Genomic DNA, 16,406 nt, shown 5'->3' with positions numbered 1-16,406 from the left:
TAACTAAGCAAAGCGCTTTGCTTGGTTACCCGATATTTACCCTGGCTACGTGTGCAGGGAGCCAGTGCTAAGAGGTGTACACTGGAAACCAGGGTAAATATCGGGGTAACCAAGCAAAGTGCTTTGCTTAGTTACCCGATATTTACCTTGGTTACCAGCGTACGCTGCTTACACAGAGTCGGTGCTCGTTGGTCTCCCGTCGTCAAACACGCCGATGTGTGCTGCACAGCAGGAGACCAACGAGCAAAAAATGAACCAAAACAGTGTGTAACGATCAGCGATTTCACAGCAGGGGCCAGGTCGCTGCTTAGTGTCACACACAGCGAGATCGCTGATGAGGTCACTGGTACGTCACAACACCTGTGACTCAGCAGCAATCTCACTAGCGATCTCGCTATGTGAGAAGTACCCCTTACACATGACACCTAGTCTTCTAGTGATAATCTCCTGCTGATAAAACACTGATTGTATTCAAACTACAGAACAAAGCCTAATGAGTGACACATTTCTGGAATCAGGGATCTCTACCCTCATGTTATGCTGTTGTTATATGCACTAAAGTGCACACGTGGTAAATAATAAAAAGAAAAAACATGGTATTACTTAAAACTACTGCATCTGACCCGCCTGGGTCTTGTACAGACTAAAGGTCCCAGCTGCGAAGTCTCTATAGGCCCCTGCACAGACTGAAACAACCCTAGCCTCATAATTTAGATGACCACTCTAAACTTTTGCTTCCTAAGCAGCCATCGAGGGTTCCACGTACCTCCTTAAAGGGAATCTGTCACCAGGTTTTTGCCACCTAATCTGAAAGCAGCAAAACGTAAGGTCAGGGATCCTGATTCAAGTGGCATTTCACTTACTGAGCGGCTTAGTGTAGTTTTGATAAAATCACTGTTTAATCAGCAGTAGATTATCATTAGAGGACTTCTTGGCATGCTACCAGGTAGTCAAGCATATTCATGAGCTCTGTGTAACTGCTGTATCTGCAACAGAGAAAACATTGACTTTATCAAAATGACAGCAAACAGCTCAGTAAGTGACACATCGCTGGAATCAGGATCTCTGTCTCTACATTATGCTGTTCTCAGATGGGGGACCAAAAACCTGATGACAGATTCCCTTTAAGAATCCGGGAAAAGGTCCAGAGTAAAATAAGGTAAACCAAAGTTATAATCTGCAAGGAAAAACACAAAACAAACAAGATCTAGTTCCAAGCAGGGTCCACTTCAGAAATATCACCAGTGGAAAATGAAAGCCCAGGGAAGCTTCAAATAGACTGTGTGCAGAATTGTTAGGCAAATGAGTATTTTGATCAGATGATAATTTTTATACATGTTGTCCTACTCCAAGCTGTATAGGCCTGAGAGCCAACTACCAATTAAGTAAATCAGGTGATGCATCTCTGTAATGAGGAGGGGTGTGGTGTAATGACATCAACAACCTATATAAGGTGTGCTTAATTATTAGGCAACTTCCTTTCCTTTGGCAAAATGGGTCAGAAGATAGATTTGACGGGCTCTGAAAAGTCCAAGATTGTGAGATGTCTTGCAGAGGGATGCAGCAGTCTTGAAATTGCCAAACTTTTGAAGCGTGATCACCGAACAATCAGGCGTTTCATGGCAAATAGCAAACAGGGTCGCAAGAAGCGTGTTGGGCAAAAAAAGCACAAAATAACTGCCCATGATTTGAGGAAAATCAAGCGTGAAGCTGCCAAGATGCCATTTGCCACCTGTTTGGCCATATTTCAGAGCTGCAACGTTACTGGAGTATCAAAAAGCACAAGGTGTGCCATACTCAGGGACATGGCCAAGGTAAGGAAGGCTGAAAAACAACCATCTTTGAACAACAAAAATAAGATAAAATGTCAAGACTGGGCCAAGAAATCTCTTAAGAATGATTTTTCAAAGGTTTTATGGACTGATGAAATGAAAGTGACTCTTGATGGGCCAGATGGATGGTCCAGAGGCTGGATCAGTAAAGGGCAGAGAGCTCCAGCAAGGTGGAGGTGGGGTACTGGTATGGGCTGGTATCATCAAAGATGAACTTGTGGGACCTTTTTGGGTTGAGGATGGAGTGAAGCTCAACTCCCTGACCTACTGCCAGTTTCTGGAAGACAACTTCTTTAAGCAGAGGTACAGGAAGAAGTCGGTATCGTTCAAGAAAAACATGATTTTCATGCAAAACAATGCTCCATCACATGCATCCAACTACTCCACAGCGTGGCTGGCCAGTAAAGGTCTAAAAGATGAAAAAATAATAACATGGCCCCCTTGTTCACCTGATCTGAACCCCATAGAGAACCTGTGGGCCCTCATAAAATGTAAGATCTACAGGGAGGGAAAACAGTACACCTCTCGGAACAGTGTCTGGAGGCTGTGGTGGCTGCTGCACGCAATGTTGATCATAAACAGATCAAGCAACTGACAGAATCTATGGATGGTAGGCTGTTGAGTGTCATCATAAAGAAAGGGGGCTATATTGGTCACTAATTTTTGGGGTTTTGTTTTTGCATGTCAGAAATGTTTATTTCTAAATTTTGTGCAGTTATATTGGTTTACCTGGTGAAAATAAACAAGTGAGATGGGAATATATTTGTTTTTTTTAAGTTGCCTAATAATTCTGCACAGTAATAGTTACCTGCACAGATATCCTCCTAAGATAGCCAAATCTAAAAATAAAAACCACTCCAACTTCCAAAAATATTAAGCTTTGATATTTATGAGTCTTTTGGCTTGATTGAGAACATAAAAGTTGAACAATAATAAAAAAAATCCTCTAAAATACAACTTGCCTAATAATTCTGCACGTGGTGTAGTTACACCCAACAGGTGATATGGCAGACTAAATTACATAATAGGAAACACTTGTGGGCAGAAAGTTAATGAACACACAAAGTGTCCACGCAGAGACAAAGTTTCAGATCCCATACAGCGACTGAATCTGACCGTGGATCAAAATTGAGGCATGACGGCTGTTCTCACTTTAAACAGCAAAAACCTGCTGACAGATTCCTTGCATGCTTATTCTTCTGTTTCTAAATGGTAGTTTAAAGGTAATTTATTGTATATGGTCACTTACAAAAAGCGTAACATAAGATCCTTTTTTACATTGATGCATTTAGGCTGCTGCACTGGTTCACATATATTGTGATGGCTCAGTGCTAGTGTCACATGGAGGGACCGAAATGGGACAAGGCATTCATACCAAAATTATTCAGGTGAATCCCATTATTGACTGTCTGTTTTACAAGCTGTTATCATACATTATCATTTTTACAGATGTCACACCTAATATATTTCTGAATGATACCTGTCATAACTTTCAGCTGAATGCTCAAAAAAAGAAAATTAATCTAGTATGAAATCCTAAAACTATAAGAAATGTACAACAATCTCATATATTTTCTTCATTTAAACTACAGATTGCCAGTCGAGAGTTGGGGATACCCATGTCCTACATCCACATTTGTGAAACCAGCACTGGCTCAGTGCCCAATACCATTGCCACAGCTGCCACAGTTGGAGCAGATGTAAATGGCATGGCAGTGAAGGTATTTATAACTCAGATTATACTACCGTGTTTACCCCAAAAAAGAGACCTACCCTGAATTTAGTCCTACCAGGATTTTTAAGCCTTTTTGGAGTATGCTTAAAATATAAGCCCAACTCCAAAAATAAGTCCTAGTTTCAGATCATCGTACTAATAGTATCCTGAAATATGGTTTGGCCAGCCCTTTCAGTATATGTAACATTTCTTGGTGTACATTGCTGTGAACCCCAGATGTTTATAGTCACATGCCAGACTAGAAAAAATTGCCGGCACTTCCTAATCTCATAGTCTGAACATGGCATACAATATTCAAAAATAGCAGTTGTACTCAAGTAAAGGGAAGGTGAAAAAACAAGAATGTAGATGGTGAATATCGCAATGTGAATACGCATTACTGCTAAGAAAACATGAAAAAAAATATTTGAAAAATATGAGTTACTTAGGAAATAAAGGTGGCCAAATTTACTTGTGCCCAGATACCAACCTCAAGGTGTAACTCTCATCTTGGTCCTACTCTAAATGCTATGCCTCTCTTGTCCAAACTGAACTATTATATGGGCTAGAATAGAACCTGCAAAAGGTTCTCCTTCCCTTTACTTGAGTGCACTGCTATTTTTGAATATTGTATGTCATGTTCAGTATGCACCAGTTCACACTATGAGATTAGGAGGTGTCGGGAATTTTTTCTAGTTTGTATTATGGAGTCATGTCCTTCGTCTGTGCACTCCTCCCAGTTATTTCAGGTGTTTTTAATTTTCCTTTTGCAGGTTCTATTCTAGCCCATACAATAGTTCAGTTTGGACAAGAGAGACATCACATTTAGAGGAGGACCCAGATGATGGTTACACCTTGACGTGCTGTCTAGGCACAAGTAAATTTGGCCACCTTTATTTGCTGCGTAACTCATATTTTTAAAAATAAAATGTTCATGTTTTCTTAGCAGTAATACGTATTCACATTCCATTATTCACCATCTACATTCTTGTTTTTTCTCCTTCCCTTTTCTTGAGTGTAACAGTTATTTTTGGATATTGTATGTCATGTTCAGTATGCACCAGTTCAGATTATGAGATTAGGAAGTGCCGGCAATTTTTTGTAGTTTTGTAGTTTGTATTATGGAGTCATGTCCTTTGTCTGCACACTCCTCCCAGTTATTTCAGGTGTTTTTAATTTTCCTTTTGCAGGTTCTATTGTAGCCCATATAATAGTTCAATTTGGATAAGAGAGGCATAGCATTTAGAGTAGGATCTATATGGTCACATGAAAGCTAGTTAATGGATTGAATATTCACCCATCTTCCAGCCCCATAATCATGCCCACCCCTCTGCCAGCATTATTAATTAAAATTTTTGTTAATTAAATAATGAATATTCACGACCCTCCCCTCCTACCTCTTTGTTGGGGTCATTGATTGGAACTTGTGTTAATGAAGTAATGATGCTCTGGCTAGTAGAGTATTGCTCTCCAATCCTTCGATGACAGTCAGAGTAAATCACTGACACCTGACACAGAGGAGTGGGTGGGTAAGGGTATGTGAGCACTAGGCGTTTTTTTGTAGCATCAAAAAACGCTGCATTTCTGGCCGCTAAAAAACGCACAAAAACGCAAAACGCATTAAAAAAATGCATGAGCTCAGGTGACCGCATCAGCTGATCACCGGCAGGTCCTGCAGCGATCGGATGTGCCCCGCAGTCTGCAGACAGGTGAGTATGAGATTTTTTTTTCTACTGTTCACTTTTGATTTCGCAGCTGCTTCCACCTCCTGTCCGGACATGGTGCAGGACGGGAGCGGACATGGCGCCGGACGGGGGGTGGAACCAGGGGTGGCGGTACTGGGAGGATTCACGCTGTTGTGTTTACCAACAGAAGGAATCCTTTTCCTGTACACGTCACTGTACTACCCACCCCTTGCGTTTATAGCTGCATTTTTAGTCATAGAAACGCAGCTATATTTGCTATTTGCGTTTTTCATTGTGTTTTTTAACATCTCATTGAACTCAATGGGTGAAAAACGCAGTGAAAAACACAGGAATAATTGACATGCTGCGTTTTTGTGGTTACCACAAAAACGCACCTAAAAAAAAACGTTGAGTGCAGACAGCAAAAATAAAAACTCCCAGACTTTGCTGGTGAAACAAAGTCATGGAGGAAAGAGGTGGGTGTCCCTTGAGAGAGACATGTCAACAGTTTCTTTAACTTCACTACCTTGGATCTCCAAAAAAACTCGTCAAAGTATCTCACTTACTGTTTTTTTGACTCGGGATGTGATTAAGACTTGGGATACCGTGAACAAAAAACAGACCTTATCATACGTACCGGGGCCATGACGCCATTATTTGACAATCCTGACTTTCCTCCAGGGATGAACGTGAACTCATTTTTAGTATGGCCATCAACCCATGGTGTTAGACTGGGTCAAGTTGTGTCGGCTTCCCAGCCCTTTCCTACCCTCTCAAACTTAAGGGAGAACTTTCCGGACCAATCAGTACCTTGGTTTGCTTACCTTCAGCTTCAGTCATTTGTAGCTGCCCTTCAGATGACGAGGTTGATGAACGCCGAATTGACCCAATTTGACTCTCTTTTGCTCCAGGACACCCCTCCTAAGTATACCATATATCAGGTGTACTCAAATATTACTCAGCATCAGGATGATGGGGAGCCTTGGTTTAAAAAAGAATGGGAAAGGGAACTGGGGGAGGCAATACCAAGAGATCAGTGGGAGAGAGCTTTCTTTTGTGCACACAAACCCCCAATGGCGTGTAAAGCACAGGAACAGAACTATAAAATTATTGCTAGATGGTATAAATGCCCAGAGGATTTACATAAAATCTATCCTTCCATTTCGCAAGCATGTTGGAGATGCGGTGCGGCCTCTAGCAGTATGCTACACATCTGGTGGGAGTGTCCGCCAATCCAGCAACTGTGGTCCAAGATTCTGGAGGTCTACGCCCAGGTCACTGGAGTGAAGGTGCACAAAACCCCCTAATTGTGCCTGCTGTCTATGATTCCAGGCTCAATTAAGGCAATTAAGGCTAGTTTCACACTTGCGTTCAGCGCATTCCGTCACTATGGAGAATAGCGCAGTCCGTTAATGGACTGCGCTATTCTCCATAGAGTTGTATGGACGACGCACTGTAACGCAAGTGTCTGCGTTGCATCCGCTGGACGACGCAGCGTCGTTATTTTGACACTGCGTCGGGCGGATGGAACGCTGCATGTAGCGTTTTTCTGCGCTTGGCAGAGTGTCAAAAAAACGCAACCTGCAGGAATCCGTTAGGCAACCGTTGTTTTTATAATGGACGCCTATGGTGGCGGATTCCATTAGATTGCGTCATTTGACGGATTCCGTTAACGCAGCTGTCTTTACACAACTGCGCATGCTCAGATGTGTAAAGTCAAGAAAAAAAAACTATAACGGTTTGCGTTATTTTGTACGATCTGTAGCATGCGTTGTGCCACTATATGCAACGCATCCGTTGCATGCGTCACACAACGCAATGCTACGGATCCCGTCCAACGCAAGTGTGAAAGTAGCCTTAGCAAGGTCTATTAAAACATTGTGTAACAGCAGCTCATGCTATTATCCCTAGAAAGTGGAGATCATCTATTGCCCCCACTCTGAAGGACTGGGTTACAGAAATGGACGCTCTGAGTAGAATGGAGCGGCTCACTCCCTACAGTCAATTGTACATGGATAGATATTATTTGGTTTGTCAAAGCTGGATTATGTTCCGAGATTCACCTGGTTTCCTGCGGCTGGCCTAGTTTTACCTATTATAAAGAGGTTGGTCACCTTAGAATGGATTAAATGACATAGTATGAGATATATAAGCACCCCTATTCCCTCCCACTCCCTCCCCAAGGCCTCCCTTAATTTGTCTTTGTTTGTCTTTTTGTTTCCCCCTTTTGTTATTATCTCAATCTTAAGGTACCGTCACACTAAGCAACATCGCTAGCAACATCGCTGCTGAGGCACAACTTGCTAGCGATGTTGCTTACTGTGACATCCAGCAACAACCTGGCCCCTGCTGTGAGGTCGCTGGTTGTTGCTGAATGTCCTGGACCATTTTTTAGTTGTTGCTCTCCCGCTGTGAAGCACAGATCGCTGTGTGTGACAGCGACAGAGCAACAACTAAATGTGCAGGCAGCAGGAGCCGGGTTCTGCGGATGCTGGTAACCACGGTAAACAGCAGGTAACCAAGAAGCCCTTTCCTTGGTTACCCGATATTTACCTTTGTTACCAGCGTCCGCCGCTCTCAGCTGTCAGTGCCGGCTCCCTGCTCTCTGCACACGTAGCCGGAGTACACATCGGGTAATTAACCCGATGTGTACTGTGGCTATGTGTGCAGGGAACAGGGAGCCGGCACTGGCAGTGTGAGAGCGACGGACACTGGTAACGAAGGTAAATATCGGGTAACCAAGGGAAGGGCTTCTTGGTTACCCGATGTTTACCGTGGTTACCAGCGTCCACAGAAGTCGGCTCCCTGCTGCCTGCACACGTAGCAGAGTACACATCGGGTAATTAACACGATGTGTACTGTGGCTAGGAGTGCAGGGAGCCAGCGCTAAGCGGTGCGCGCTGGTAACCAAGGTAAATATTGGGTTGGTTACCCGATATTTACCTTAGTTACCAAGCGCAGCATGCTTCCACGTGTAGCTACGCTCCAGCGATCCCTGCCAGGTCAGGTTGCTGGTGGGATCGCTGGAGCGTCGTTTAGTGTGGCATCTCACCAGCGACCTCCTAGAAACTTACCAGCGATCCCTATCAGGTTGTATCGTTGTTGGGATCGCTGGTAAGTTGTTTAGTGTGTCTGGGCCTTAAGTCTCTCTTTTTCTCTGTTTTTCCTTTCTTCTTTCTCTTAATTTTGATTTTTTTTTTTATTTTTTTTTTCTCTTTCCTACAAGAAATTCTTGGTTTAAAGATCCTGTTATGGGATTAATAATATAACTTGAGGATTGTGTTTTTCATGTGATGTACTCGATGTTTTATCATATGCTCGATATCCTTTTGGATATGATTCGCAATGAGTCTATTTACAAATGTTTTGGGTTTTTTGATACATGTGTTGATTTACATTCTAATGTAACTGGCATTTCAAATTTCAATAAAATTTGTTTATGGAAAAAAAAACAAAAAACAAAGTCATGCAGTTTTCTGAACAAAAACGCACCAAAAAAACACCGCGAAAAACGCCTAGTGCGCACATAGCCATAGACTTTGCTGGTGAAGCAAAGTCATGCAGTTTTCTGAACCAAAACCGCCCCGAAAAACGCACAAAAACGGCTAGTGTGCATATACCCTAAGGAGGTGAACATTCAATATTTCATTAAAGTTCCAATCTCTGATGCTGCAGAGCGGTGGGCAGGAAATAGGATAAAAATTCCAAAACAAGCAGACATGTGACTGTAAACTTCCCAGGTTTACAGTAGCAAATATACTATGTGCAGGGGAAGGGGTGAATATTAATTTTTCATTTATGAGCGACCCAATCACTGACACCCATACAAAATATAAGACATAGTGTGAAAATAAGCCCTAGTGCATCCTTTAGAGATAAAATTAATATCAGACGCTGTTATTTTTGGGACTACATGGAAAGTTACAACAGGTATATATAACTACAACAACACATTACCAGTTGTTCTAATAGTGGCTGTTGCCAGTCAAATAATTTCATTGCCTTACTACACAGAATGCTTGTGAGAAACTTCGGACACGACTTGAACCAATTGTGAGCAAAAACCCTGAAGGCACTTGGGAAAGTTGGGTAAGTTGATTTCACACAACTTTGGTATAATGCTGGTTATGTAGTATAAGTCATTTGGAAGAAATTGTGACACTGCTGCACAATCCAAAGCACATTAGCCTGTACTTTTCTTCCACAGAGAGATAGTATAAATAGTATATATTTATATAAAAGGAATGCAAAGCGGTGGGAAAGTTTATTACAGTAGCCCTTTCAGAGTGAGCACTGCATAAAACGCAAATGTGAACCGTATGGAAGAATACAAGTAGATAAATTGAAAGAATGTAAATAGTAAAGCAGAAGATATTGCAAACAATCCGAGAGGAAAAAGGAGATTATTATTATACTACTAATCTGCTATGAAAAGCAAGCAGGTAATTTAAAACAGAGCCGCCATCAAGTTATTACTACTGTGACTGGTGTACCGGGCCCGGTGAAGAGAGGGGGCCCAGACAGGCCCGGGGTATTTACTTATCTTTGTTAAGCCCCGGGCAGGCCAGGCCCCCATCTTCACCGGACCCCAGTGACAGCCACAGCAAAGGGGCTCGGCCGTGTCGTTTCAGCCACTACACACGGCTAAATTGCAAGCAAAGCCCTTCTAGGGCATCGCATGCAAATTAGCCATGTGGCCGGAAGCAAGGCGAGTGGAGCAGGGAGGCGGCACATCATCCCGCAGCCCAATGTGATGAGGTCATCACTCTGTGCCTCATTGCAGTGCTGTGGACAACGCGGAGGTGGCGAGAACGCGGCATCTGGCAGGGAAAGGTAGGCGCTCGGTGAGATGAAGTTCACCGTGGGTGTTGGGGAGTGCCACTGCCTTGCTTTAACTCAATGGTTGGGACTGCGCGCCTGCGATGTGTTTTTTTTGCGGCCCCCGGGCAGATTCCCGGGGGCATCTGTGCTTGGGTGCTTACACTTACAAATGTGGTCAGGACCTGCTGTTTGCCTGGAGTTCACCCTCTAACATCTAGCTGCTCCATACCATCACTCCCGGGATCCCCGTCCAGAGCAGCGGTGGTGTTCCAATCTCACCACAACCGTGGGTGGCGTCACGGACAATCTCCCTTACCAAACCCCCTTTTACTGTGGAGCCTGGGATCATAGACCGGGTCACGCCACCGTGATACCCACAGAAGTGACCCCGTGGCCCGAATCTGAGTACCCCTGGTCCCCGGGCGACACATTTGGTGTCACGAACAGGATCCTACCGCTCTGCCGTTTGGTAGAGGTGCGCCTTGTTACCGCCGGAAGTGTCCGGACGAAAATTTTGCAAAGCCGCCATCTTGGGCGCGAAAAATTTCCCGCTCGAGCGTCTTTCTCGAGCAGGAAAGGCGCGAAAGTGGAGCCCCGCCCCTGAAGAAGGAAGTGTTAAAAAGAGACTAAGGGGGACGGGATGGCGTCCGGCCGCATGTGAACCACGGCTGTGGAAGCAGGGACGCCAGGACTCTGCAAGTGTTTTGTTCCTGGAACACCGCTGCGCGAGATGTCCCGTCCGTCCAGCACCGCTGATGACAACGGCCCCGGCAGTCCGCCCGGCCGCGACGGAGATGACGACGGCTCCGGCAGTCCGCCCGGCCGCAACGGCAGCGAAGCACCCATCCCGTTAACTATCTGGGCAGCCTGGTTCTGGACTGGGGTCAAGGGGTGCTGCCCATTTGCTTAGGGGCAGCATCAGGGCCAGGTTGTTTGGGTGGGTGACTAAAGGACCCGTTCCGTTGCCATTATTAAAAGTGTTTATTGTTGTTGCAACGTTAAAGTAATGTGCATCCCGTGATGGGAAGTTAAAAAGTAATGCTTGTGTTTTAATGTTTGATATGCCTTTCTACTTTTTGCAGTTAAAAGAAAAATAAAACCGGTGATGGACGGGCAGCCCGCGGACGGTCTGCATTTTGCTAAGGGGGAATGTGGCGCCCTGGACAAGCCAGGGGCCACAGGTAACAACACACACACACCCCCACCCCCAGCAGTTCCCAGCAGACATCCCCAAAGTGACCTGCTTTCTTCCTCGGGCTCAGACAGACACACCAGGTGGGCGGAGTCAGGAGATGGAGACGCCCACCCAGGAGTTTAGCTGGCCTGAGGCAGGAAGCGAGCCCAGTGAAGTTCAGGCAGAGGAAGAGAGAAGGTCTGCAGAGAGGCAGACATAGCCAGGGGCCTAGGTTGGAGCCTAGGGCCTCGTACAGAAAGTCAGGCAGACGGTAGTGGACGTCTGCAGGGAGCCGGGAAGACAGTTGGTGGAACCGTAGGTAGCCGGGGCTGGGCGGTGACCCACCGGTACTGAACCGGGGAGGCAGCTGGAAGCCGGAACGCAGGAGGAGTGTGCACGGAGGTGAAAGACAGGACTTACACCACCAAACTGGGTCAGGGGAGAAACAACAACCGCAGCCGTCTGTGGGACCCGTCCATCCAGCCGTGTGTTTACTGAGAACTGTGTCATCATCATTACCGGCTGAGTGAGTACCACCGTGCCGTACGGCACCGCGCTGCCCCCGCGACCCTGCACCTCACCGGGCCCCGTAACCCGCCTGCTACCCATCCACCTACCTCACCGGGCCCCGGGACAACCAACCCCCCTACCCACGGAGGGGAGAACTAACATCTAGCTGCTCCATACCATCACTCCCGGGATCCCCGTCCAGAGCAGCGGTGGTGTTCCAATCTCACCACAACCGTGGGTGGCGTCACGGACAATCTCCCTTACCAAACCCCCTTTTACTGTGGAGCCTGGGATCATAGACCGGGTCACGCCACCGTGATACCCACAGAAGTGACCCCGTGGCCCGGATCTGAGTACCCCTGGTCCCCGGGCGACACATGTGTACCCCCTAGTGCTGTCTGTGCACCCTCCTAGTGATGTAGAAAGGAAAAAAGTTTTCAGCTCACCTGGCACCCGGAGCCGCAAAAAAATCCTGGGGATGCACGTGGTCCGCTGGCAAGTCCAAGCCAGCCGGCAGACAACACTTGGAGAAGGGAAAATGGACCAAGCACCGATTCCAAATATGTTAAAAATAAAAGTTGTTCTTTATTAATGCATAGTTAAAAATTTATGAAGACCATGATGAAAAAAAGTAATACATAGCACTTAACGCGTTTCGGACTCCATAAAATTAAAAGCAAAAAAGCTAGTCCTTAATCATAAGTATTAATTATTAATTATTATGATTAAGGACTAGCTTTTTTGCTTTCAATTTTATGGAGTCCGAAACGCGTTAAGTGCTATGTATTACTTTTTTTCATCATGGTCTTCATAAATTTTTAACTATGCTTTAATAAAGAAAAACTTTTATTTTTAACTTATTTGGAATCGGTGCTGGGTCCATTTTCCCTTCTCCAAGTACCCTCCTATTGATGTGTGTGCACCCCTCAGTGATGTCTGTAATGTAATCTTTTGAGGGAAATACTTCTTCTGGAACAACTTCAACGATTCTAACACTTTTGGCAGTGTGTGTTTCTGTTATATATATATATATATATATATATATATATATATATATAAAATGTGTGTGTGTGTGTGTGTGTGTGTATGTCTTTCCCTGTCTATCTCTTTATTTTGTGTCTGTCTCTGTGTGTCTGTCTTTTTCCCTATCTGTCTCTTTTCCTGTTTGTCCCTGTCTGTCTCTTTCCCTGTGTGTCTGTCTGTGTCTGTCTCTGTCTCTGTCTGCCTCTTTCCCTGTCTGCCTCTTTCCTTGTCTGCCTCTTTCCCTGTCTGTCTTTTTCTGTCTGTCTCTTTCTGTCTGTCTCTTTTTGTTTGTCTCTTTTCCTGTCTGTCTGGCTGTCTCTGTCTCTCTCCTTGTCTGTCTCTGTCTCTTTCCCTGTCTGTCTCTTTCCCTGTGTGTCTGTCTCTGTGTAGAAAACAGGAATGACAGCGTCCACTTGTGTAAAAAATCTTCCTTCTTTTTATTCCATCAGAGTGCAAAAAACAGTGCAACGTTTCGACTTAGAATGTCTTTGTCATGCTTGACAAAGACATTCTATGTCTAAACGTTGCACTGTTTTTTGCACTCTGATGGAATAAAAAGAAGGAAGATTTTTCACTCAAGTGGACGCTGTCATTCCTGTTTTCTGCATGGTATGTGAAACCAAGTGATCCCTTGGTACTGGACGAGCATCCCAATACCGCCAGTTTGTGTGTTCACACAAGCGATTAGTGACTTTAGGTGCTGCAGTTGTTTGGTATTTTCATGTCTGTCTCTGTGTGTCTGTCTCTGTGTCTGTCTCTGTCTGCCTATTTCCCTGTCTGCCTCTTTCCCTGTCTTCCTTTTTCTGTCTGTCTTTTTCTGTCTGTCTTTTTCTGTTGTCTCTTTCTGTCTGTCTCTTTCTGTTTGTCTCTTTTCCTGTCTATCTGGCTGTCTGTATCTGTCTCTCTCCCTGTCTGTCTCTGTCTCTTTCCCTGTTTTTCCCTGTCTGCCTCTTTCCCTGTCTATCTGTCTCATTTCATGTCTGTCTCTGTCTCTTTCCCTGTCTGTCCCTGTCTCTTTCCTTGTCTCTGTCTCTTTCCCTAAACAATTAAGATCCGGCACTCAAACTTGTAGAATTTGCAAAAAGATTTTTTTTTTATTATTTTTTTATTATTTTTTTGACAGGCGTAGTATTCTGTGTGACAATCAATATTCAATAACGTTTCGGTCCTTCTCCCCCACACGATGACAGGCTCTTTAGACACATTTTCTATTAACCATTTATCTTCTATTTTGAATGTAGGACATTTGTTTCTGTGGTCAGACGTCAGTTAATTTTCATGCAGGATATAGTATATACAGTATTAGTGGTACTATATTACATTTTTTCTACTATACATTGATTGTTATATATGCTATTGTTTTTTTATAGGAATCCGTACTTTTCCTTATCTGAAAATCAAATATACCACTATATATGGACTTTATGTTCCCTTTTTATTTAGTCGGTTCCTGTTTTGATGTCTTGATGTCTTCCACCCTGATGAGATATATGTTTTCATTATGCATGCGTTTAATAAGTGAAAACATTTTTTTCTACAAAATGATGTGAATTTTGTTTGTTTTTTGTTTATCATGTTTACAGTGTGAAATGATGTGAAAAAGGTCATATATGCCTGAAACGTTATTGAATATTGATTGTCACACAGAATACTACGCCTGTCAAAAAAATAATAAAAAAATAATAAAAAAAAATTCTTTTTGCAAATTCTACAAGTTTGAGTGCCGGATCTTACTTAATTGTTTATGGAGTTGGACCCTATCTGAGCACCAACAAGGTTTATAAGGAGTGCCGTATTTGTAACCAAAATCTGTCTCTTTCCCTGTCTGTCTCTGTCTGTCTGCCTCTTTCTCTCTCTCTGTCTCTAGCTCTCTCTCTCTCGCTATCTGTCTCTCCACCAATATCATTTTACCTCACACATAAGCTTCTTATATTAAGAATGTCCTTCATTGCCTTTAGCAATCAATCACAGCTCCTATTAATAACTTGTAGCTCCCAGCTCCTTTGACTTTAATGGAGGCAGGTTTTTTGGAGAGTAACTGTAAAGCATGGGGTTAAATCTTCCCCTCAAAACATAGTCTATGATGTTCCCTGAGTCACATGAGGTGTCTAAGCAAATTTTCGTGATTGTAAATGTGATGGTGCGGATTACTTTAGCGGACATACACATACATACATTGGACACACCTTCCAATTCAAAGAGTTTTCTTTATTTTCATGACTCTGAAAATTGTAGATTCACATTGAAGGCATCAAAACTATGAATTAACACATGTGGAATGAAATACGTAACAAAAATGTGTGAAACAACTGAAAATATGTCTTATATTCTAGGCTCTTCAAAGTAGCCACCTTTTGCTTTGATTACTACTTTGCACACTCTTGGCATTCTCTTGATGAGCTTCAAGAGGTAGTCACCGGAAACGGTTTTCCAACAGTCTTGAAGGAGTTCCCAGAGATGCTTAGCACTTGTTGGCCCTTTTGCCTTCACTCTGTGGTCCAGCTCACTCGATTGGGTTCAGGTCTGGTGACTGTGGAGGCCAGGTCATCTGGCGTAGCACCCCATCACTCTCCTTCTTAGTCAAATAGCCCGTACACAGCCTGGAGGTATGTTTGGGGTCATTGTCCTGTTGAAAAATAAATGATGGTCCAAATAAACGGAAACCGGATGGAATAGCATGCCTCTGCAAGATGCTGTGGTAGCCATGCTGGTTCAGTATGCCTTCGATTTTGAATAAATCCCCAACAGTGTCACCAGCAAAGCACCCCCACACCATCACACCTCCTCCTCCATGCTTCACGGTGGGAACCAGGCATGTAGAGTCTCAAAGACACAGTGGTTGGATCCAAAAATCTCAAATTTGGACTCATCAGAGCAAAGCACCGATTTCCACTGGTCTAATGTCCATTCCTTGTGTTCTTTAGCCCAAACAAGTCTCTTCTGCTTGTTGCCTATCCTTAGCAGTGGTTTCCTAGCAGCTATTTTACCTTGAAGGCCTGCTGCACAAAGTCTCCTCTTAAACACCACAGAGAAAGAACGATCAAAAGCCCATGTATTAATTTGCAGAAATTTTTATTGTATTTACAAAGACAACATGTAAAAGGTGGAGCGAAATAGTGCAGGAACTTAAAAGCCCCAGAAAAGGTCACAGATCCCTCATTTTATACTACCTATAATTGGTAAAAATAACATTCACCCAGGTATATGCTTATCAATTCCACCAGATGTCGCTCTACATCAAATAATATGACCCATGTGCACGCATAGGATTAGGCAGTTAGGATACATCACCAATATATGAAAAAGATCCAACTTATCATACTTACATGGATGCCAACAGGTCAATTAGTGGATGCCAGGAGAGGAGGGGATCCCGTGACCCACCCGATGGCCGTTTCGGTAACACGAGGTTACCTTCGTCAGGGGGTGTAGTTGTATGGGCCAGAATGTGCGGTTTATAATGAACGATATAACCAATCACAGGGTGTGCCTCCATGACGCATGCAACCATGCAGCTGGAAGCTCCACCCCAGGCCGGCAGCCGCGTCACCAACCACATGATCTCTGGTGTAAACACCCGCAACCACATGATCAGATCAGATGCGGCCGACGGCCAGGCAGCGGATCACCACACAGCGCACGCGTAT

At 44.1% G+C, this 16,406-nt stretch overlaps 1 protein-coding gene across 2 annotated transcripts in view; it reads left to right on the top strand.

The window, feature by feature from the left end:
* Positions 1-16,406, top strand: part of LOC142245186 (aldehyde oxidase-like) — a 314,224-nt gene that overhangs the window by 243,452 nt on the left and 54,366 nt on the right. For both annotated transcript variants that reach the window (XM_075317642.1, XM_075317641.1), the window contains 3 exons: positions 3,125-3,220; positions 3,425-3,553; positions 9,246-9,320. In XM_075317642.1, coding sequence (XP_075173757.1) covers positions 3,125-3,220; positions 3,425-3,553; positions 9,246-9,320 — 300 coding nt within the window. The remainder of the gene's footprint in view (positions 1-3,124; positions 3,221-3,424; positions 3,554-9,245; positions 9,321-16,406) is intronic.

Source organism: Anomaloglossus baeobatrachus, chromosome 7, assembly GCF_048569485.1.
Source record: "Anomaloglossus baeobatrachus isolate aAnoBae1 chromosome 7, aAnoBae1.hap1, whole genome shotgun sequence".
NCBI lineage: Eukaryota > Metazoa > Chordata > Amphibia > Anura > Aromobatidae > Anomaloglossus > Anomaloglossus baeobatrachus.
This window is presented reverse-complemented; position numbering and strand designations above follow the sequence as displayed.